This window comes from Trichoderma breve, chromosome 3, assembly GCF_028502605.1.
Source record: "Trichoderma breve strain T069 chromosome 3, whole genome shotgun sequence".
In the NCBI taxonomy this organism is placed as follows: Eukaryota; Fungi; Ascomycota; class Sordariomycetes; order Hypocreales; family Hypocreaceae; genus Trichoderma; species Trichoderma breve.
The window spans coordinates 1,413,173-1,435,766 of NC_079234.1; the positions used below are offsets into that span (position 1 = coordinate 1,413,173).

At 47.3% G+C, this 22,594-nt stretch overlaps 7 protein-coding genes across 7 annotated transcripts; 4 read left to right on the forward strand and 3 right to left on the reverse strand.

Annotated features, from left to right (window-relative positions):
* Window positions 1–1,121: 1,121 nt before the first annotated feature.
* T069G_04865 (uncharacterized protein) lies at window positions 1,122–1,772 on the reverse strand (the record flags this gene model as incomplete). Its single annotated transcript, XM_056172075.1, has 1 exon — window positions 1,122–1,772. The coding sequence occupies one exon, from the start codon at window positions 1,770–1,772 to the stop codon at window positions 1,122–1,124; it is 651 nt and encodes a 216-aa protein (XP_056028933.1).
* Window positions 1,773–2,826: 1,054 nt separating this feature from the next.
* On the reverse strand, window positions 2,827–4,957 carry T069G_04866 (uncharacterized protein; the record flags this gene model as incomplete). Its single annotated transcript, XM_056172076.1, has 4 exons — window positions 2,827–3,598; window positions 3,850–4,218; window positions 4,275–4,849; window positions 4,910–4,957. 4 exons carry the CDS (start codon window positions 4,955–4,957, stop codon window positions 2,827–2,829), a joined length of 1,764 nt encoding a protein of 587 aa, XP_056028934.1.
* Window positions 4,958–7,102: 2,145 nt separating this feature from the next.
* Window positions 7,103–8,520, forward strand: T069G_04867 (alpha/beta hydrolase fold domain-containing protein; the record flags this gene model as incomplete). The annotated part of the gene is made up of 5 exons (XM_056172077.1): window positions 7,103–7,317; window positions 7,380–7,807; window positions 7,857–8,043; window positions 8,102–8,222; window positions 8,281–8,520. The coding sequence occupies 5 exons, from the start codon at window positions 7,103–7,105 to the stop codon at window positions 8,518–8,520; spliced, it is 1,191 nt and encodes a 396-aa protein (XP_056028935.1).
* A 705-nt stretch (window positions 8,521–9,225) lies between these two features.
* Window positions 9,226–10,308, forward strand: T069G_04868 (nmrA-like family domain-containing protein; the record flags this gene model as incomplete). Its single annotated transcript, XM_056172078.1, has 1 exon — window positions 9,226–10,308. The coding sequence occupies one exon, from the start codon at window positions 9,226–9,228 to the stop codon at window positions 10,306–10,308; it is 1,083 nt and encodes a 360-aa protein (XP_056028936.1).
* A 116-nt stretch (window positions 10,309–10,424) lies between these two features.
* T069G_04869 (voltage-dependent anion channel domain-containing protein) lies at window positions 10,425–12,128 on the reverse strand (the record flags this gene model as incomplete). The annotated part of the gene is made up of 5 exons (XM_056172079.1): window positions 10,425–10,565; window positions 10,678–11,263; window positions 11,334–11,401; window positions 11,461–11,761; window positions 11,887–12,128. The coding sequence occupies 5 exons, from the start codon at window positions 12,126–12,128 to the stop codon at window positions 10,425–10,427; spliced, it is 1,338 nt and encodes a 445-aa protein (XP_056028937.1).
* An 832-nt stretch (window positions 12,129–12,960) lies between these two features.
* T069G_04870 (fungal zn(2)-Cys(6) binuclear cluster domain-containing protein) lies at window positions 12,961–15,349 on the forward strand (the record flags this gene model as incomplete). The annotated part of the gene is made up of 10 exons (XM_056172080.1): window positions 12,961–12,998; window positions 13,049–13,094; window positions 13,165–13,285; window positions 13,344–13,509; window positions 13,578–14,145; window positions 14,197–14,235; window positions 14,291–14,359; window positions 14,413–14,672; window positions 14,735–15,225; window positions 15,291–15,349. The coding sequence occupies 10 exons, from the start codon at window positions 12,961–12,963 to the stop codon at window positions 15,347–15,349; spliced, it is 1,857 nt and encodes a 618-aa protein (XP_056028938.1).
* A 1,356-nt stretch (window positions 15,350–16,705) lies between these two features.
* T069G_04871 (repeat domain in vibrio, colwellia, bradyrhizobium and shewanella domain-containing protein) lies at window positions 16,706–20,689 on the forward strand (the record flags this gene model as incomplete). The annotated part of the gene is made up of 15 exons (XM_056172081.1): window positions 16,706–17,081; window positions 17,143–17,180; window positions 17,278–18,006; window positions 18,086–18,212; window positions 18,475–18,545; window positions 18,631–18,877; window positions 18,948–18,963; window positions 19,035–19,116; window positions 19,184–19,370; window positions 19,435–19,694; window positions 19,838–19,959; window positions 20,016–20,331; window positions 20,394–20,459; window positions 20,533–20,593; window positions 20,664–20,689. The coding sequence occupies 15 exons, from the start codon at window positions 16,706–16,708 to the stop codon at window positions 20,687–20,689; spliced, it is 2,724 nt and encodes a 907-aa protein (XP_056028939.1).
* Window positions 20,690–22,594: the final 1,905 nt, after the last annotated feature.

The window sequence follows — 22,594 nt, forward strand, 5'->3', positions numbered from 1 at the left end:
TATCCCCGAAGGAGTGATGTAGGACAACGCGCGACTCTGGACCCTTTGGCTTGTTTGTCTCCGTTGCTTCTCTCATCCATTCATCATCGCTTGGTATATGTGTCCAACCTTTGGACGCCCTCTGGAGGAAGTGGGCCGATGAATTGGACATCTCATCTTTGTTAGAACCGACGACCTCAGGGTTCGGTCTCGTCACCACGCTTGCCTTATATACGGGCAGGGGGATGTCTGGTTCCTGTTCTGGTTCTGGTTCGGTAGATTCAGGAGGGAAATAGCGGAGGAGTAGGTTTTTGGTAAATAGGGGGCTTGCTATTACAGCAATCAAGCCGCAAAGGAGAGTTAGCCTCCAGCTGAAACGCAGGCTTTCACGATTCATTTTGGTGGAAGTGAGAAGCCAGATGTGATTTTGACAATTTCCTTCAAGCAGAGAGTCGGGATTCTCTCATTTTAAGGCTGGTGAGAAAGGCCAGATGGCCGACTTCACTGCCGTTCTGTATTCGTGTCAACAACGCGATAGCCTATCTGTCGGCTTCAAAAATTCCCTGTACCTTGCACGCCAAGCTCACGCATTTGGGGCATATCAACGGATACAAGGATACAGCTCCGAACCAATTGGCATCGTTCATCCCAAGTTTATTGAACTAGTCTAGGAGAGCTTAAGTGTAACTCTAAATGCTGATGGATGAGACTCCACCGAGTGCAAATTACGGGATGAACTTGTCAAGTTTTCAGGCCATTTTCCAAGCTACTGTACTAGAATGGCGCTGTGTTTGGACCCTGTATGTGATCAGTAACCTCAGCAATTCAGCTCAGTTTTCGGCTGCTTCGTTAGGTGTTGCACAGAGAGGAGATATTCAGAGCAGTTTTTGGTGCGTCATCTTGCTAATTTAAGTTTGTAATCTCATAAGATGTAAAAAGCAACTTTTAATTGATCTATTAGGCATTCTATTCTTAATCTCGTAAATCTATAGCGTCTCGTGGTATTGTTTCTATAGCTGCACCCTTCTAATACGAGAAATCCCCCCATCGTATGTTGTAAGACTCCGCTAATTCGACAAGTCACCTTCTCCTGTATTATCATTTGCATGTAAAGAAAAAGTCATGAATCAAGTCCCAGACATTTAAGCACTGGCGGCGATCTGGGCCTTGTGGACAGCGACAACTTCGGCCTCATCCTTGATAGTCTTGATGGCGGCAGGGCGGGCCTCAAGGCGGGCCTTCCAAGCGGCGAGGTTCTCAAGGTGGGACAGGTCGACACCAGAGCGGGAGTTCCAGAAAGTGCCCCAGACATAAGCGTCGGCAACAGTGAGGTTGTCACCGAACAGGTAAGGGGTCTTGGCCAGGCGGTCATCAAGGAGCTTGTAGGCCTTCTGGAGCTTGTTGGAGTGGAACTCAACACCCTCAGGGGTCATGAGCTTGCGCATGAGAGGAATGTGCTTCTGAGCAATCTCAGTGGCCAGCTGAACGAGGAACTGGTCGTACTTGACACGTTCCAGGGTCCCTGCAGCAGGGACCAGACCAGCCTCGGGCTTCTGATCGGCGAAGTATGAGCAGATGACGACGGTCTCGGAGATGATGTCTTTGGTCTCGTTGTCCAGCTTCAGAGCAGGGACGTAGAGAAGAGGGTTGACAGCAGCAAAGTCCTCGCCACTGGAAGTGCTCTTGCCGAAGACATCAAAGTGAACAAGCTGGTGCTCAATGCCAAGCTCATTGGCGATCAGCTGAGCGGCGCGAGAGCAGGTGTCGTCGGCGATGTAGAGAGTAGGAGCCATTGCAAGGCTTATAGTTGGTAAGACTTAGAAGAGGCTTGATAGTTGGTTTCTGTTTGTTTTAAGGTAGTTGAGTTGTTGATTGGATTGAAAGCGATGCAAAATGAATTGAACACTGAGTCCCGGATCAAGCAGGGCACTTATATACTTATTGTTGCCCATTGTTGAGCACCGAATTGAAAACCGAGTTGAGGTCCAAGTCGCACACCGCAGCTTCGATGTTTCGCCATTACTACCAACATACTTACACCCATTAGAAAATTGCAAAAGAGCATGGCAACTATTTGCACCTGAAGCGGGGAGCCCGGCCAGTAAAAACACAACAACCAGCGTAGGGCACTGTGCTAGACACGGACGGCCTTAGGCTGCGGAGCTGTTAGCTGGTACTCAGTAAAGTTGGGAAGAAAATGCGATGGGCCGAGGGGCTTCTTTAGCTGCAATTGTCAGCAGTTCGCCTCACAAATGTTTGCGGCGGTTTCACAGTGGATTACTATAGTTGAGGGAATTCCGCAAGCAAAACAGGAGAGGGCAAGAAATTGCATCGAAGCGGCGGGCCCTCGATTTTATATATTCATGCACTTATAAGGCCTGCCGCCTTGATTATGAATACAAGACATGGCGCAATACATTTTAAATTGGACATCATTAACTGTCGATAACTTCACGGGCGAGGATTGGACAACTAGCTGGTAGAGATTGCACACTTCTGCATTGAATGCTACGCTGCTCTGGGGAACCCTTGAACAAATCGTGTTGTTGTTGTGTTGCAACGAGATTTTAGTGTTACGGTCGCCGAATCACTGCAGGTGGTGTGTCGAAAGCAACCAATAGGCACTTACATGTGAAAAATGACAGCAAGATCTGATATCTAGGCACATATACGACAGATGCGAGCCGTTACATTGACAGAAGTGCTTTTAGCATATCTATGGGATAAAACTAACGCTGAGACAGAAAATCGCATAAATATTAACAAGATGCCCATGCCAAAAATGTACTCTTAAAATTCCAGTTGACCAGAATCACACCAACATAGCTAGCTCATATCTCCCAGGCATCAATTTGTCCGAGTATTCCTGTTCCATCCCTGATGCAGCCTGTTGATATGGCTTGCTGTTGGCCATCCTGTATCTGCCTCAACATCTTGTAAGAGCTGAACAACAGCTGTCCGTAATCGTGGCTCCACCAAGCATTGTCCAGCTAGGAAGAGTGGCTGCACTGAGTGTATCCGAGCGGTAGGGCCTGGTCGGCCAGCTGCAATCCCGCATATCTTTGTACAATGGTCCTCTATGTCCGTCAATATCTCGCGGTAATAAAGCAGCATCGTCTGGGGGTTTGATTGGTCGGTCGGTTTAGCCAGGAGTAAAAGGATGCGAGCAAAGTGATAGTATGACAGCGTCGCTGCGGACACTGGTGATGGAAAGAGTATCTCATCAAAGACCGGCTCTACCAGGCCTTGTGAGAGTGTCAAATGGCTAGAAAGCTTATAGTGAGAATACGGCTCAAATTGTATATCGAGTTGGGCGTGCCACCGATCCAAGGCATTCCAGAGATAGTCCCAGCTGCTATTCCGGTCCACATCCTTGGTCCCATGATCACGCCGGCTAGGATTAGTGGCAAACTTGTCAATGATTTGAGTTATCAATATAAACAGTTGCACCCAGGGTGTCTTGGTCATGAACGGAGGCTCATTGAGACTAAGCCGATCGTCGGAGTCTCCCAGCCCGTTATACGGGATTTCACAATCCAGTATAGATATCCTTTTTTGATCATATGAGCTAAGAAGATCGTGGGGCAAGCAGTGCCAGTAGCTGGCCGAAGCCGCAGGGCTGCCGTGAAATTTGAAGGGTGTGAATGGCGGCTGTGATGTTGAGCCATCGTTGGGGTATCTTACTAGCTGGCTCTTTATCTCCCGGATCCGCCTACAGTCGAGGTTAGATTTGCTGACGTCTTTTCAATAATAATCAACTCATGAGGTTCGCCGGTCTTTTTGCAGAGCAAACACCATGAGAAATATCAACAATTGCTGGGGTGGGGCATTGAGAATGATTCTGCTTGCAGACATAAGGCAGGTACTTACGTGTAAAATTCATCATAATTCGAGTCAATCATTTCATAAACGGTTAAAATAGCATTGCTGGCCACTGCAACGTCCGTCAAGATCAAACTAGCTTCAGTAGTGTAAAGCGGGGACGAGTCCTGCGAGTGTGTAGCTGCTTGATGGTAGTAGCTGGCAGCTTTGAAGGCCCAGTCAACATTGCCTGCACTGGGATAAAGCTCCGTCAAAGCCAGGGTGCTCATGGGGCCGCAGTTAGTAGCTCGGAAGCCGCCCAGGTTGCTCAAATGCTTAGCAGCAAGTGCCGCTATTGCGTATTTGAGCACGGGGTGAGTCCCAACCAGACGAGGGACACAAGTCTGGAAGAAGCATTTGTCTCCGAATATATCTAACCTGATGTTGTCCATTAGAAAGTTAAATGGCAGTCCGTGGCCAGGATGGAGACATACCATGGAGCCAGATTGTCCGTATAGTGCCGGAGGAGGAAAACAATCTCCTGTTCGCTCTCAAGCATAAACTCCGAGGCTAAAGCAGCAAGCCCCATCTCAAACTCGCCAGTTGATCCAGAGGATATCAATCCCGGGGATTCCTCAGGGGCGGGTAAAGGAGCTCCGAAGTGACCAGGCTGCAGGCCAACAACACTCGCTTCGTTGACATGATGATCGCCGAGATCGAAGTCCAATTCGACCTGAAGGGGCATAGATGAATCCAAGTTATGTAGGGCATCATCGGATGCTTTGGGGAACTCCAATGGCGAAATATCCAAATGCTCTTGCCTCTGGCTGGTCGACACCGTGTTGGTGCGGCGGATTTCTATGACAGCGTCTTCATTTGTCTCGGTTATTTTCCCAGTAGATGTCTTTGCATCATGCGCTTTGGCTTCTCGTATAGATTGCCTCTTCTGTCTCTTGCGAGGCGGCTTGGCCCCATTGTTGATGAACTTCCAGTCCTCTGGGTATCCCGGACACTCATGCTTACTAGACACACACTGCTTGCAGTTGGGTCTTGTCGCATCACACTGGTGCTGCCAGTTAGGGTCTCCGTAGCAAAGTCAACACCAAGGGAGACGCCGGAAAGCACATACCTTGATGTGTCGCTGCCTGCATCGTTGACACGCTGATCCGGGGGACATTGCCGTTCGCAGTCTACGTTTACTGGTTCATACAGCAGTCAACCAGTGTATGTTATGCCCCTCTCTCAGCTAACAACAACAGCCGTGCGAAGTGTTGGTGGCGGGCGGTGGAGGATGTTACCCATTGAGGTAACAGCTCAAGCTTTGGCAGAATCAGGAGATGTACGGAGTGTGGAATGAAGAATTGGCAAGACGTAACACAGCTTTATCCATGTCACATGAGGACAAGAAAGAGAAATGCCCAGATTGAGTTTGATCAAGCTCTTTCACTCACTCCAAGCTGAGCGGCCCAATGTCGGTAGGATGACGTTGCTGCTTTTGGCTAAAGTGTCCGCGTATGCCGGTTTGGGCAAACCTCCCCAGTCCGGCATCTCACGGTTCTTTTGCCTCCACATCACTTTTCGAGGGATGCCTGCTGTTAGGTCATAATAGAGCCTGGCCTGGAAATCCTCCACGCTGCTTGTTACAGCCTGATTCATGAAGGGGCCTTGAATCCTCACCATCCTATCTGATCCATTTCACTACTTTGAAGCAAAGCGCCATGGCAGAGTCTACACAGTCTCAAGCCAAAAGACGGCGGACGTCCACCGCGGAGATCAGTAAATATCCCGTCATCGCCGGGTACAGAATCTCTACCTACGCCGCACCAGGGACTATTTTGACCATGAATGAGCAGAAAATCATATACCATGCATGGAAGAGTGAGTATTTCATGTTTATTTTTTTTATTATAGAAATATTCTCTTCACTGCGAAAGAACACCAAGGCAGAATTCCGCGGTCGCAATCATTCTTTATTTGTAATGTTCGTCCTCGCGACGATTCTGCTTATTTGAAGCCGTTGGGCCTGCGTCTACATCCGCGTCGTAATCCCAATTATTGGTCACACAGTCGAGAATACTGACAGCTAATACTTCATAGAGAGCGGCTCACCACACAATGCATTGTGCTACACCTGTCGCAAACCAGGCAGCATGCTAAATTGCCCCACGTGCTGCCGGTCATATCACCAAAATTGTGTTGTGCCGAAGGTATCGGAGCGACAAAAGACTTTCTACTGCGATGCATGTACCAAGAGAGGGTGGCATATTCAGCCGCCATCATTTGAAGACAATAAATCGAATCACATTCACGCCAAACCAGCTAATGAGTCTGTTCAAAGACCTGCAGCCGAACCCGAAGAGCCCAAGCCAAATCTGGAGGCTCGTAGAAGTAGCAGGTTGAAGAAGGATATGGCCAAGCCTGACGATACTGAAAGCTCATCTACGAGGGTAACGTCAAGAAGGTCATCAGAAGGAGATGCGAGCGCAGGTGGACAGGGTGACGTGATGCACTCTCTCCAGAGCCTCCGAGAAAGGGTGACAATTCTCGAGAAAGAAAACGAGGCATTGCGCCTCAATTCACGCACGAAAAATCCAAGGAAGCGTGAGCGTACCTCATAGTGGGCAATTAGGGAGGAGAATCTTTTTCAGTTAATGCAGCGATTGCTTTTTGTTTGACAGCGAGCTACAATACACAAGTTCATTATACTACTACATAAACGAGTTGAAGTTGTGCCCAAGCCCATGATTTCACAACTGAATCTTCTCTTCAGTAAAGCCTTGTAAGTAAAGTCATCATTGTATCTACCTCAAAATCACCAGAATCCCAGCAGTTAAGGATAAGTATGTTCTCCATCCTGCTCAAATGTATTAAGCCGACTATACAAGGCCCCGGTCTGGAATATCTACCTTTCTTGGGAAATCTGTATGAAGAATGACGTCAAGGCAATGCCTTTTCATAAAACATAGTTCAGAATGCTCTCCCAGTCGCGGATGGCATTTCCCTATTGGGCATAAGACACTTAGGCGAGACACCCCGATAGGCAATCCGAGGCATGGAATCAAGCTTTCGGAGTAGCTTCAGATGGGAACAATGACCATGTTTGTGAAGAATCTACGTATGAGACGAAACTCCATTAATGTTGTGGAATGGGTTTAAGAGATAAGAAAAAAGAGAGCCAAGATGAGAACTATAAAGCAGCCTTGGCTCTCCATCATTATGAAGATACTGTCAGACACCAACTCCAACCATCAAACAACACAACTCTAAGCCAACAACTTCAAGCAAATCTTCAAGAAAGTCATACGATTGAAAAGCTATAAAAATGGCGTCCTTCGCAAGCCTTCCCGCCAACAGAAAGTCCACTCCAGCTCCCTTTACTGTGTCAGTTCCGGAGCAACAGCTTAGCGACTTTAAAACTATATTGAAGCTATCCAAGATTGGGCCAAAGACATACGAAAATGAATTGACAGATGGCCGATTTGGTATAAGCCGAGACTGGCTAGTTCAAGCCAAAGCAGAATGGGAGAACTGGGACTGGTAAGCTCAAGCTCATAAACAGCACCCGATGGACAGCTTCGCGGCTGACATATTACATGTAGGCGCAAATGTGAAGACCGCATCAACAGCTTTCCCAACTTCACTCTGCCTATCAAGGAGGGCGGGGATGTTTTCGATATCCATTTCGTTGCATTGTTCTCTCAAAAGCCCGATGCAATTCCTCTTCTCTGCCTGCACGGCTGGCCGGGTAACTTTTTGGAGTTTTATTCCATTCTGGAGATCTTAGCTCAGCACTACACCCCGGAAACACTTCCGTACCATATTGTTGTTCCTTCTTTGCCAGGCTATGCTTTCTCCTCGCCCCCACCTCTCACACGAGACTTTCAGCTTCAGAACATTGCGAGTATTATGAACACATTGATGATTGAGTTGGGATTTGGCAATGGCTATGCAGTTCAGGGTGGAGATATTGGTAGCAAGGTTTCGCGTGTTATGGCTGCAACTTTTGACACTGTCAAGGCTATCCATAGTAAGTTGAGAGCTTTATCATTAAAATACGATACTAACGCCCGATATAGTAAACTTCTGCATCATGCCCGAGCCAGAGGATATCAAGGACGCTCAGATTAGCGATATCGAGAAGGAGGGTCTGAAGCGAGCCGATACTTTCTTGAACCTCGGCTCTTCATATGCTCTTCAACATGCAACCAAGCCCAGTACAATTGGCCTTGTCCTTGCTTCAAACCCAATTGCGCTTCTTGCATGGTACGCGACCCTTCAACAATCCCATTCCAGAATGCAAGACAGCTAATCAATTTATTAGGATTGGTGAAAAGTTTCTTGCTTGGACCGATGAGGACCCTCCGCTTGATGAGATTCTTACTTCAGTCACGCTATACTGGTTGACTGAGACATTCCCACGATCCATCTACCCATATCGGCAGGTAAATGCAGTCTGTTTTGAAAGTATCATTCTTAAACATATGCTGATTAATTTATTAGCTGTTTACCCCCGGCGTTGTTGGAGCTCACGAGAATCCTGAATGGTACATCAAGAAGCATTTTGGCTACTCCTTCTTCCCGAAGGAGCTTGCACCAATCCCTCAATCTTGGGCTAAGACGACTGGCACTCTTGAGTTCTATCGCCAGCATGAAAGCGGTGGTCATTTTGCTGCCATGGAAAAGCCCGAAGTTTTACTTGCTGATGTGGAAGATTTCCTGAAGCAAGTTTGGGGGCAGTGAATGCGACCTGGATTGTAGGTGGGGTTCATGGCATTTGCCCTCGGTATAATGCGATTTGGTCTGGGATTTCTCTTGGAAATAGCAGGTAGTTATCTGTTTATGTACGATATAAAAGTTCATTTGGTTTGAATAGACGCGCATATTAGATTGCTAGGGTTAGTTGAAGGAGAGTCACCGATGAAACAAAAGTTCAAACAATTTTCTGTTCCGCTACGGCCAATACCGAAGCTTTATCCACCAAATACAGTCGACTGCTCCACATGACCGCTGCAATATCGGTCATTTATTAATGATGATGTTTTATCGTGCCAACTTGAACAAATTTATTCGACCACTGAACGATAGATGCTACGTAGACGGTGTCTCAACCAAACATATTCATGCGCCCATCTGACCTGTTGGTTATACAAAAATTACCTTTGACAGTTAGCGCTTTAAGCAGATCTGGCTCCGGGCAAAACTAGGCTACATCAGGCAAATTGCGTATGCTGTGGCATCTACAGATTTGATGATTGCTAGCTAATAAGGGTAAGATGAGATGACGTCTCTGCTCAATAAGCCCAGAAATGGCAATTCGAAATGTAGGAGGCTTGCCTATATCTCTTTATGTATAAGTAGTTGAAAGTGGCTACCATCAACAATACTCATTCACCTATACAATCCTTTAGCCGCAATTTCGTCTGCTACCTTCTACAGAAGCTCACAATGGCCTCACAACATGTCTCCAAAACCTTTATTATCGGTGGCACAGGAGTCCAAGGAATCCCTATCGTTAAAGCGCTGGTAAATGACAAGAAGTATCAGGTTCGGGTTTTAACTCGGGATACTTCATCTCGCCGCGCCAATGAACTTCTCGCTCTAGGCAATGTGGAACTGCTTCAGGGCACTCTCGACAATGAGGAGACTCTTCGTGACGGCTTCAAGGGCTGCGATGGAGCATTTGTCAACATCGACGGGTTTCACACGGGCGAAAAGGCCGAGATGTACTGGGCCATCCGCACATATGAGATTGCTATTGAGGAAGGCGTCAAATTCTTCGTGTACGGCAGCCTCCCCTATGCACTTAAGCTGGGAGGTTATGATTCCAAGTTTAACGCCGGACATATGAATGGGAAAGGGAGAATTGGTCAATGGATTCTCTTCCAAAATATCGACAACAAAGATAGAATGGGCGCAAGTCTTTTCACAGTGGCTCCATATATCGACATGACCATTGGTGCTCAGACTGTCATGACACCGACCATTGAGAATGGGACTCTCACCTGGCGTGTCCCACTCGGTGCGAGTCGTATGCCGTTGAGCTGCCTCGAGGATTGTGGCCATTACGTCCGTTGGCAATTCGATAACCCTGAGCGTGCCAACGGTATGGACCTCGTAACTGCGATGGAGCACATCAGTTTCAAAGACTTGGCTACAGCATTTGAGAATGTCACAGACCATCAAGCACAGTATATAGATATATCATTGGATGAGTACTGGACCACGGGCGCCTTATCAGGAGTTGCACACTCACCAGTGGGCGCTGGAGTTGATCCAAAGGATCACAATACGATGACGATGCAACAAAATTTTACTGGATTTTGGAACGTCTTCAAACATGAACTATTCAAGGTAGACTATGATCTTCTAGATGAAATTTTCCCGGAGAGAGCCAAAAGCGCGGAAGACTGGTTCCGTCAACAAGACAAGGTATTGCAAAGTTCTGGGAAGGGAGGTCTCTGGGATAGAGTCCAACCCGAGAACATCTGGCCGGTTCTTAAACGAAGTGAAGATGGAGGAAAGAAGTGACGTGTATTTTGTTTTATTAGGCGAGATAGCTCCATGTCTAAAAGAGTTTAAATAATAACAGGCGATGATACTCAAACGATGTGAGTAGGTGCGCCAGATTCCGCACAACTGACGTCTTACGCCGCTTCTGTGGCTTGGATCTTTTTCTTCTTCCACTGTTCAAAATCCGGTGCCAGGAAGATTTTGCCATCTACAATTTTCCGGATGGTCCCTATGGCCACCATGATCCACAGCAGCGTTACTACGACCGACGCAATCTAGTTTGCAGAGCAATTAGCACCCAATATCGTGATAAAAAAACATTTCGCAACAAGCAATCGAAACAGCCAAACAATGAGAAATGGTTACAATTGGGAAGTTATAACTTACAGTTCCCAAAACATTGAAGAATCTGGACGGCATTTCTTGTCCAATCCCAATAGTTGCACCAGCCCATACACCAAGAGGGAAAGTAAACCCCCACCAACCAATGTTGAAGGGGAATTTACGTCGACTAATGCTGGCCAGAGCAAAGAAGATCCATGCCAGACCGTTTGCCCACATGATGAAGCCAACAATCCAGCCTATCACGTATAGTATTTCTCCTGAGTGGGTGCCCATCTTGCTAAGAGTGCCAGTTTTAGGGAAAACTTCTGCTGCGACTTTTCCCAACTGCATGATTGCATATCCGCCTTGACCAAGAGGCGCCACGGGCAAGAACATGGACACAATGGCCTCAGGGGGTGGCAGATTGTGCATTGAAAGGCGTTGGTAGAAGATCACCAGACAGGTGAGGGACAGAGGCATTGCGGTACCCCAAAGAAAATATGATGTAATGAGTGTCCATAGAGCATGTTGTTCGTTTTCCAGGACTTCGGCTACAACTGCGCCTATGGCGGACGCAACAATGGGAGCGGCGATAGGCAGAAGCCAAGTTGCAGAAAGCGTCGCCAACTTGATGTCGTGGGTATGCATACTGCCAATTGCGTTAGTTTTGGAGACTTTCTTTCATGGTTCATAAAAGCTCCATAATAGACGTGGCTTACATGACAAATGGTATCCAGTAACAAATTATGATCGATATAGCAGCGTCAATCCACCACAACGTCCATGCCTGTTGAACAGAGTTTAGTTAGTGATTGGGACTTGTCATACTTAGTTACTGTGACTAACCAATGTAACCGTCCAGGGACCCCATGCCGGTACGCAGACAAGAACAATCATTTCAACGATCGTAGAGAGAGCAATTGGAAATGCTCCCGAGAGGAGAGGTACTGCCGGGTGTCTGATCATGGTCATGAAGAGCCCGGGGTATATCAAGTACCGAAGAGCGGATATAACCGTAAAGAGGATAAATAGCGTAAGGTTGAGAACAAAGAAGATGACGGAAATCCAATATAGCCAAGCGCCATTATATGGGAGATTATGAAGAAGAATCGAAACAATTCCAGTGCCCATGTTCATTGTAAACCATCTGTAAACCTTTTAGACTCCATCCGCACAGAGTAACACAAACCACGAGGTTCAATCACTACGCGCCCTTCAAATGACCAGGCCAAGACATGAGGGGGGAGGGAAAAGGGTAATGGGTAGACTTACGCTGGAGTAAACGCGCGAACAACGATCCAAATATTCTTCTCGCGCTTTTGTAGGGGAGGCGGACTAATGTCCATTTTGTCCATTTCGCTTTGCGGGGCATTAACCGTAGGATTTACGGTCACGTCGTCGGGCGGTGATAATAGAGTTGTCAAGGAGGCGGTGACGTCTTCTGTGCCGTTCTTTGAATCAGGCAAAATCTTTGTTCCATTAATAGCACATGTTCTCTTCACAGTGCCGTCCATGATGGTATCTCTTCCTACATGAAGGAGGGGCCCTCTCGAAGGTAGCAGGAGATTGAGATCAGCAGCGGGACACTATGCCAGAGGGTGTCGAATTTTGTTCGGCTAAACGCGCAGGTCTCAATACTTATTATATATAAAAACCCGTAAAGCTTTAGAACTGCCTTTTACATCGTTGGTCGCAGCTGGACCAGTAGGGTGCTGTCCCTGACTAGTGGAACAGGGCTCACCGAATACCCGACCCAGCCCGCTCAACTTACAAACTCAAGAAACTCTGGAATTTGCCGTGATTGTAGACATTTCGAGGTCCACAGTAGGCCAAGGAAGGCCGTAGTTCGTATAAGAAAGCAGATTATAATAACTAAAAACTGAAAAGAAGAATTGTTGAATCACCGGTTCAAACACCGAGCAGAACAATACCCGGCCCGGCCGCCTCAGCTCCACTGGTGGCTTCGACTACTATGCATGAAGAAATCCACTCCCCAATAAGGATCTCCGGCCAGAAGCTTGTTCAGTGGACAAAATTCGGCCGCTATTGCCCTTGTATTCCCGCCAGCTTAGCTTGCGGCATCTTCCTTTGCCACCTTAATTAGTCAGTTGTCCTGTTGCTCGAGAAATTGAACAATACAAAAACATCAAATCCCGCGGTGTTTGAAGAAACACCTGGCGATCCATAGATATGCTGGCATTAACCCCAACCGAGTCGCGATTAGTTGACAGAAACATTTCGTGATTGGTGTAAAACTGCAGCGTCTTGTTGGAAAGCGAGTTTTGTCTCCTCCACATCAATTATCCTCACCATACCATGTCTCAAGTGAAAAGAGTAGTGAAGAAAATGCCAATGCCGCCGACAAAATTGGCATGCCTGCATTGGTACATACCGTTTCCTTTCCTCTCCCAAGATTGTTTCTAATAGGCCGCAGTCGCGCATCGAGAACACGTTGTGATGGTGAATTGCCATGCCACAACGTAAGTTGCATAGCAGTACCCGCCACTTTAGCGATACTAGTACAACACGGTTCCTAACATTATCTTCTAGTGTGAAATCAGAGATCGGGATTGCTCTTATGTTCCTAGTAAAAGGGGCGGCTCACGGAAAAGGCGCATTCAGAGAAACCCCATTAACGAACGCGAGACATCGAGGTCTCCTTCAACTCAGCGTCTGTCTTCTCCTCTTGATGTCAACCTTTTTCGATCATAGCTAATTCCTCTTAACAGTCCTTACTCCTGAGAGTATTAAACACTTTGTTTTCCCAGGTGCCGGCCTAAAACGCCCCGAAGCCATTGGAGAGCAGCAGCAATTCTATGCGACAAGCGAAACTCTTTCTGTAACAGAATCAATCGACGACCATTGTGCGAGGATATATGACAGCGAGCAGGCAATGTAAGTGAGACTACGTAATAGACTCCGATGCTGATTTCACGATTGGTTTGGCTGACGAGGAAAAAAAGTTTGAACGCATACTACATATTTATACATCAGTATTTTCCAATACTCCCTCCACCGAAAAGTCGTCCAACTGTCGATTGTCCTATTCAATGGCCACTTTCTGTTACAGAAAAGATAATTCCGCATCAACCGATCTCTCCACTCAGTCTTGCACTCTCTGCCGTGCTTGCTCTGATTCCTCTATCACAGGAGACACGCTGTACAGCCGCGGCATGTGTCTCGTTTCGAAAAGCTCTAGCTCAACAATTCGCTCAGGCGGCTCTTCAATGTATTGACGCAGATTCAGAATATCTCGACTTTATCTCTGATCGCCAGATAGGCTCTATGACCGCAGTTGAGCAACGTTCAATATCCCGCGAGCCGTTGCATCCACAAACACCAGTTGAGCTAGAGAGCATCCTGGCACTGCTTCTTCTAAGTAACTATGAGCACACAGAGCGCGCCAATTTGCTCAAGATGACGGCTCGAGCAAGTCAAGCGTTGATCATAGCAAAGAATATGTCCCTTCATCGGATGGGTCTCGAAAATGATGCTTTTTCAGAAGCTAAGAGGAGAGCTTGGTGGATGACGGTTCGTGATTCCCACTCATGGAGAAATGCCAAATCGTTAACTGGCGAGTAGTATTTCTGTGCTCATCTATGTTCTGTGGTTCGGCAAAGTGTGAGTGTTGGAAACTATATGTTAGAACTCAATCCGAACTGACTAACATCAATAGGCTTGTTTAAACGTAGATGATGACAGCCATTTCACAACTCCATATCCAAAGTTGGAATCCGATCCAGAGGTGAGTTTTTTCATCGGCACTTGTACCTGCGCAAACTAACTCTGGCATCTCAGGCGTGGTTGATCTTCCTCGAAGCTCTGCGAATCGGCGTTGCGAGTGTCAAGTTCACTACCAGCTATAGCGAACGTCTAAACTCGCACTCGGATATGTCTAGAGTTTTTGAGCAAATGAAGATACTCGACAAATGGGTGCTTCAAGTCTCCGCTCGGATTGAAAACTATGTACCTAACTCTAGGTCAATGGAGCTTGATCCTACCTACGAGTCAGTCACAGCAGAAGTAATGCGACGACTTGCTCGCATCAGATTATCCAGGTACTTTTGCTTCTAGTTCCACAATTTCCGTGTATATCCCAAAGCTATTAACAATACTTCAGCACAAGAATCCGTCTTCATCGATTTCAAGCTTTCTCAGACACGCCACTCTTCACTGAGAATCACTGTGATCTCACAGTCCCAAGTACTCTAAATACTTCTTCTAACATAACCAATGATGCCGAAGCAAATATTGCCGTCTACACCATTCTTCAGTCACCTCCATTCACAAACGACCAGTCTACCGAAATTTGCGTAGCATCAGCTCTAACAATTGCACGGCAGCTACAAAGATTGCCGATTGCCAAGACATCTGACGGAGTGATTAATCGAGCGATGCCTACCTGTACATGTTGTGCAATGCAAGCCAGTTACGTTCTTCTAATGCAATTCTACAAACTTCACGTCACACCCCATACCACACAAACATCATCATGCGACATGTCTGTGGATACAGAGCGCCTCATCGATGAGCTTCGGCATGGCTTAGAGGATATCATCGGGGCAATGAACAATTTCGCCGCTTCTTTCGAAGCCATTGCTGGAATGCGAGGTTTGTATATCTGATCAACTTCTGAACGTATATGAATGCTGACAGCATTGTTCCTTACATATTAGATGAGATTGAGATTGCCTATCACATTGCTTTTCCACATATGGCAACAGTCTCAAAGTAGTTTATGGGCAGCTTGAGATTAATACTGTGTCGTTGGCAAAGATGTCATTCATTTGTTTCTATGTTTTCTAGGTTGCTCCCCTTATTTCACATGCCCGCAAAACAAATCAATTAATAGATGAGGTGTTCATTTAGATACCCCGCGCTCCAACCACTGCCACTCAATGACCGAAATCAACCATCCTACCAGGTAATTATACATACCTACACAAGATGGAAAAAATAACAAAAAAACATACAACAGCCGGTGTTCGCTGATGGTCACCCACTCAACTACTAATCTGCCGGTTAGAGGCTTGTCTATGGGGGAGCAGACGGGACCCCGAATTTTCCTCTACCTATGGTCGTATGTGCTAGTTTTTTCCTTCAATCAGTTTATAACCATGAAGCATGAGTAGGTCGTAACCTTATATAAATGAGATAGCAGATGTGTAGATCATACCTGTATATTTGCTACTTCATGGTGAATTTCTAGCGCGCCATATGCACTCGGGATTGCCTTTTCCTTGAAGACAACGCTAATATGCCACCGCTGTTTATGGCTTCTCCATACATGATTCATGAACATAGCAGTCTCCGACTGCCCCAAACGACGCCCCCGAATTGTCGAAGAACGATTGGAACTTGACAGCCGTCAAGTATCGTGATGATATCCCCTACTAATGTTGTACTTGGAACAAGACATAGCATACGTTACCTCCCTGCACGATGCCTAGCTTCCGTCCTCGGCAATGAGAGCCTAATTGTTTACCAAACAGCCAAGACTTAATTCGAAAGGTGCTTGGGGTCCTCAATTCGACAACAACTGATACGCAGAAGGCTTAGGGCGAGATGAGCCGTGGATATTAATGCTTCGTGATGTCATATCAATCACATCCCAAGACCACACCTGGATGCTCCAGTTGGGTACCCATGTTCAAGGATATGTAAGTTTTATGACCAACAAGCATGATCCTTCTATATACCCCCGCCTCACTTAAGTAGGTGCCTAAAGGCTTGGGTTACATAGGCGCAACTACCAAAAATGGCTATTAGTCTCTTATAGGATCGTTGGGGAACGCACTTGTTAGATCAGCATACATCGAAAACCACACTTCAATCCTCTGCAAGCACCCGTGTCTGCGCGGCCGCATCCCTTGCACGCCTGCAGAATACCCACTAAGTTGTAGACAGTTTCCAGTTTAAGTCAAGTGCTATTTACGAAGGAATACGCATGGCCCGATTAAATACGCAGTTTGGCAGTGATCTGCCAAGTTGACAATATAAAGGATCAGCGTCTGGTCGTGATGGCGTAAAAGAATCTTCAACAATACACGCTGAACCTTGTATTCAAGGTTCTTTGCAACAGGTCCCATCTATGGCGCCTAAATTGGGTGTTTGCACGGTGCTCTTGGCTCTTCAGTCTGTCTCTGCTCTACCCGCTCACGTCGGCGCACAAGATGTCATATCGCCATGGAAGGATACCGCGACAGGTTTCGGACCAGATGTTGGCCTCGCCAAGACCTGGAACGCCTCCTTCCCGCTGTTTGAAGGCATAACGTCGTCACCGACCAACAACAGCGGTGCGACTGGTAGCGACGGGATCGGACTCAGTCGCAGAGCCACCAAGGATTTCTGGCTCAGGGTCATGCCTCTAGGTGCCTCTATCACGCAGGGCATACATTCGTCAGACGACAACGGCTATAGGAAGTGGATACGAGAGCAACTGCGCTGGGAAGGTTGGCAAGTGAACAGTGAGGGATTCGAGGCCCCAACTGAAGTAAATGCCAAATTACTGACTTATGCTGGCTACAGTGGTGGGATCAGGACAGGCGGGGACAATGAAAGACAGGGTAACCATTAACCTAGGATAAAGAGGCTATCCTCTTCCTCATTTGCCGCTACTTCTACTACTCGATATAGCACTAGTACGCTGACTTGTGCGTAAAGGATCACGAAGGTCATCCCGGCTGGATCATTACGGAAAGCCCAGGACACAGTGGTGTACAACAGGCCTGGGACGCCGCAAAATGGATGAAGCCCAACCTGGTACTGCTTAACGTCGGTACCAACGACTGCAGTTTCAATATTGACTTGCCGGATGCCGGGGCTCGAATGCAGTCCCTGGTTCAAAGCATCTTTGACGCTGTACCTGGTGTCGTTGTTATCATGTCAACCCTACTTCCAAGTCCTGGTATTACGGACTGCGCTAAAGATTTGAGCGCCCAGTTCCGCCAGATTGTACCAAAGATCCAGAACGGCAGGCTAGGTCTCGCCGACTTCAACGCCGCTATGGATCAAGCGACCATGTTCTCGGACGATCCTATCCACCCAAACGACTATGGGTACGAGTTCATGGCCTCTGTCTGGTGGCAGGCCATCAATGAACTTTCTTCTGCCCTATCAGCGCCGTTAGATAACGGTCAAGACGACTCCCAACCCACCAATACTTGTGCCAAACAGGCCGGTGTCTCGCGCGGGCCCATCATTACGCAGAATGGTTCTGGCCACGATGACGGCATCTACGTCCACAAGTCCACTAGCAAGGGCGTCCTAGTTGATGGCAGGATCCAAAAACCTACAGACAAGACCGAGTCTGATGCTATCCCTTCGCACATGTTCTTTGCCGAATTGACCAATACCAACGGTGTCGACAGAAGCGCGGCCTTAGATGACTGGGTAGGCTGCCTTTTCTTTTTACGCCTCGAGTTTCAGGCCCATTGTTCCATACGTTGATCATGCTGGCTAACTGCAACAGATTCGCATTTACCACAGGTCTGCCACGGATGGTAAGAACGAGTACTGGTTCCGCGAAAACCTCGGCAACGGCAGTTTTGCGTCGTCAGTGATGCTGGACGTTCAACAGAATTGTGACGGAGGACCAAGTAAGTTGTTTCCCATGTCGATCCATAGGGTGGTTTTTGCATTCCTGCTAATATAGTCTGGTTGTCTTTTAGATTATGCGTGGGCCGATTTTGTTCGTGAACCTTCCCCAAACAGTGTGCTTTGAGGCCACTACTCGTTCTACCATCGTACTAACTGCTGTCATCTAACCCTCCAGGATAATGATGGACTTGGTGAGATATCTTTTTGGGAGGGTTCTCCAGTGAATCCGAGCCGTGCTAACCACTGTACTCTTTACCATAGCTGATTTCTGGTGCATTGGATCGGACACGCAGATCACAGTCTCCCTCAACAAGGGAACAAGTCCTCCCACGGTGAGAAAGCTAATTACTAACTCCGGAGTAATATTTCATCAAGAAGATGCGAGCAGCTGCTAATAGGACACATCTTGGTTATTAGTTCGAGAACATCGGCGTGGTTGTCCCGGCGAGTGGAAACTTTACATCAGCAGACGTCCGGATTGCTGATATAGACGGCGACGGGAGGGCTGATGTCTGTTTCATCCACGATAACGGTGACATTGGCTGTTCCAGAAACGGAGGCCAGGGAAGGAACTATTATTGGCAAGGCTTCTCCACGGACACTGGCCTGCGAGAGACTATCTTCACTGGCAAGAACAAGGGCGATAAGACCGGCGTTCGCCTCGGTACGAGACTCCACTCCCTTTTGATGTCTCTTCTTTCATCTTGAATCAAGCACTAACAATTCCCTAATAGCCGATCTAAACGGAGAGTAAGTTGCGGTTCCGTATCGTAAAGCAGTATTTCCTTGTGGGATAGTGTTACTGACTCGCGGCTAAATAGCTTCCGAGACGATTGGATGTGGGTTGGTGATCAGGGAGACGTCGATACATGGATCAACCAGCGTGGGTCAGGCTCTGGCATTGTAGGCATCATTCTCATTGTCCTGGTATTTGAAATTCTTTGAGTTTTTGACTGATGAGGAGGGTTAGGTGCCGAACTGGTCCGCGTCTGGTATCACGCATGCTGGTATGAACACGCCTGGCGTACGTGAGCAGATCAAATTCGGCCGGATCTACGGCTCAGGTCGACGCGATTACATCTACTTCAAGGAAGAAGACACTTACTATGACATGCTGGTATGGGAGAATCAAGGGGCCGGAGGGACAAAATTGAAAGGTTTGGAGTACTACCCCCTTTTGTATCGAGCGGAATAAGTAACAACCCTGGTTCTCTTTTCTAGGCGATGGGGTTTTCTATTGCGACATGACAGGCAGCGGGAGCGATGATTATGTCTGGATCTACATGGATGGCCACGCCGATTCGACCGATTTCTTTGCGAACGTTCACTCTCCGCCAGATTGGGGCCATAGCATCTCCATCACGCTGTCAGTCCCAGGGCCGCGTGTGGGCATCCACCTAGCAGATTTTGACGGCGATGGACGCTGCGACGTAATTGTGCAGAACAAGGCCACGGGAGCTCTAACCTTGTGGCATAACGATGTATGTAACATCCGCGAGACATTCCCTTTTTCCCATTTTCCGCTTGTCTCTAGTTTCCTGAGCAAGTGCCAGTATCGGCTCATCGGACGAAGTCTAAACGAAACGTAAAGAACCGGAAAAAGTGCTAACTCATGGCAATAAAGTACGATGCAGCCGCCAAGTTGCTCAAGTTTAGTAACCAGGGAGTGAAGTCGGGGAGCGCTGGCTGCACCCAGGGATGGGGTGTTGGCATTTTCGACCGCGGCATGCGGATTGCCGATATTGAGTATGAACACACAATCAACACCGATCCTCCTAAGTCTATAGCTAATGGCATGATAGTGGCGATGGTCGTGCGGATATCCTGTGCTTGGAGCCTGATGGACGGATAACGGCTTGGCTGAATACAGCAACAGGGCTCCAAAATGTTGGTCAGGTCAAGTTCAGTGAAGGTTGGGACAGGGCCAATATACGCTTCGCCGATGTAGAGGCTTCAGGCCGGGCCGACCTCATCCATGTTGACAAGTACACAGGTGCCGCAACATTATTCAAGAACGACGGGTACCAGCCCAATGACGTTGACGCAAATGGTGGGAGCTCGTTCCATTGGACTAACCGTGGTGTTGTGTACTCACCGATAGACCGCGGGGAGAATATGGTATGTGATGGATTCATGTGCATATACTCACTGCCGTTCAGAGTTAACAATTTGCTTTGTAGCACTTTGTGAATTTCGGGGGTCTTGGGCGGGCAGACCTTCACCATGTTTGGCCTGATAAGAACAATGTAAGCCGACCAATACACAGGATCCCTGTTTATTCCCATTTTACTGGAGACAACCTAACTAGGCGATTGGCAGGCCGAGACCTTTTTCAACGAGTGTCCTGGCGGAGGCAGTGGAGGCGACGACGGCCCTATCGGTAAGTCATTATTCCTTGTGTGATTGCAGCATATTATATCTTTGTACTTTACTAAAGGATGTATATCTAGTCGATCCGGGACTCCCAGCCTTGTAAGGGATGTAGAGATAGCCACATTTGAAAGGTGATTATTATCTTTCAGCTTCATATAGCCCTCAGTAGTAGATAATGTAAAAAGAACTACCTCCGTTGCAATATAAGAATATAGACGTTGAGGCTGTATGAATAGGCCATGAAAGAGGATTGTAAAGATTTACTTATATCTCGAATGAAAACCGCAAAAGCAAAAAAAAAAGAAAAACATACAACAGCCGGTGTTCGCCAGTGGTCACCCACCTGACTACTAATCTGCCGGTTAGAGGCTTGTCTATGGGGGAGCAGACGGGACCCCGAATTCTCCTCTACCTATGGTCGTATGTGTTTGGAATAGTTGTAAAATTAGTTATAACAGCAGGTTTCTGAGGTAGAGTTGAGCCAGCCTCCATGATGCTTCCGTAGCCGTCAACGACATCGCGAGTATTGCTCTAAGCCGTATACATCAACGTGCATAGACCGATGTTGGATCTCATTCGCTGGGTGGGAAGGGGTAGGCTTGATTGGCTTGATTCAGCCCTAGTTTGTTTGCGCTAAATGGATGCATTTACCGATGTTTACGTTGATTGGATATGTCTCTCTCTGTAGGATCGCTAATGGAGACATGGGCATAGGCCTGCGCAAGGCGGCTGGGCAACCTTGTAAGCCATTCAATAATTGCTTTGTCTAGATAGTTGTCTCTTAGGGGTTATTCGAGTATAAATTTACTCGGACCAGCCCACGTTTGATCTTTCCGCTCAACATCATCAGTCATGGATTCTTCTAAGAACCAAGAAAGTGTGGCGGCCCAGCCTCCAAACGACGAGGGGCAAACTGGGCAGTCACTTTCAATTTCGTCGAATCCCTTGGTCACCACAATGCAATCTTCCCTGCAGCCATGGAACCACTTCCAGACACTCATTGCAGATTACACACGTCCAGAAACATATCAACATGATGCTCTTTTATGGTCAGAGCAAGAAGCAGCGGCGTTGGCCCAAGGTACGGCTTCAGTTGTCACTCGTTGACTCTCCCAACATATTCGGGTATTGACACTAAGATCAGGGCATATGATTGACTGGGAATTGCATACCTAATCTAATCAGCAATCATTATCCGGTGTTGCATTCTCTATGGACGCCCAGATGGGTCCTTCAATAGTATATAATCCCTCCTTTCAGTCTCATGGCGACGGGACTTTTGATATGGAAACTTCATTATTTGAAGATTTTACCTCTACGAGTTGCTTCCTCATGGTGGACAATAGGATTTGACAAGAAAGTAAGACATATGATGTAGTGAATTCCCCTTCCCCTTCAAGGGCGCTAATACTTTCTCATAGATCTTGGCAACTTCTTTCACTCAAACGTTGGACTTGGACAAGAGCAGTTGAATATGTCCGACCCTTTTCCCCATATCGGCGACCAGAACAGCACTCCGGATATTCTCCAGCCGGATGTTCAATATGGTGTTGAAGACAACGCATATGCAAGTTCAACATTGTACAATCAACATGATATTCATGGATCTTGGGGCAATGATACAAACGTACTTCAACACAACTTCGCGAGCGAACATGAGATCAACTTCCCAGATGGTAGCAAATTTTCTCCTGTCTTCATCTCTCGTAGTCGATTACTCAACTAATACACCATTATGTTGCACAAATTCTTCTTTTAACCTGTTTCTCTCTAACATCATCGTAACAGACTACCAATCTGCATGGAGCCTTTCTTATCAGGAAACCAATCTCTCTGATCAATTTTCCTCCATTGAGGACAGCCATCGCAATGTCTGTCTCGACGTCGCAAAAATTGCACATCCTGTTAACCATGGCCCTTTCTTATCTCGTTTTGAGAACGGCCCGGGATGTCCTTCATCATTGAACACGGCAATAACCCGGAGCAACGTTTGCGTAGATGATCCAGC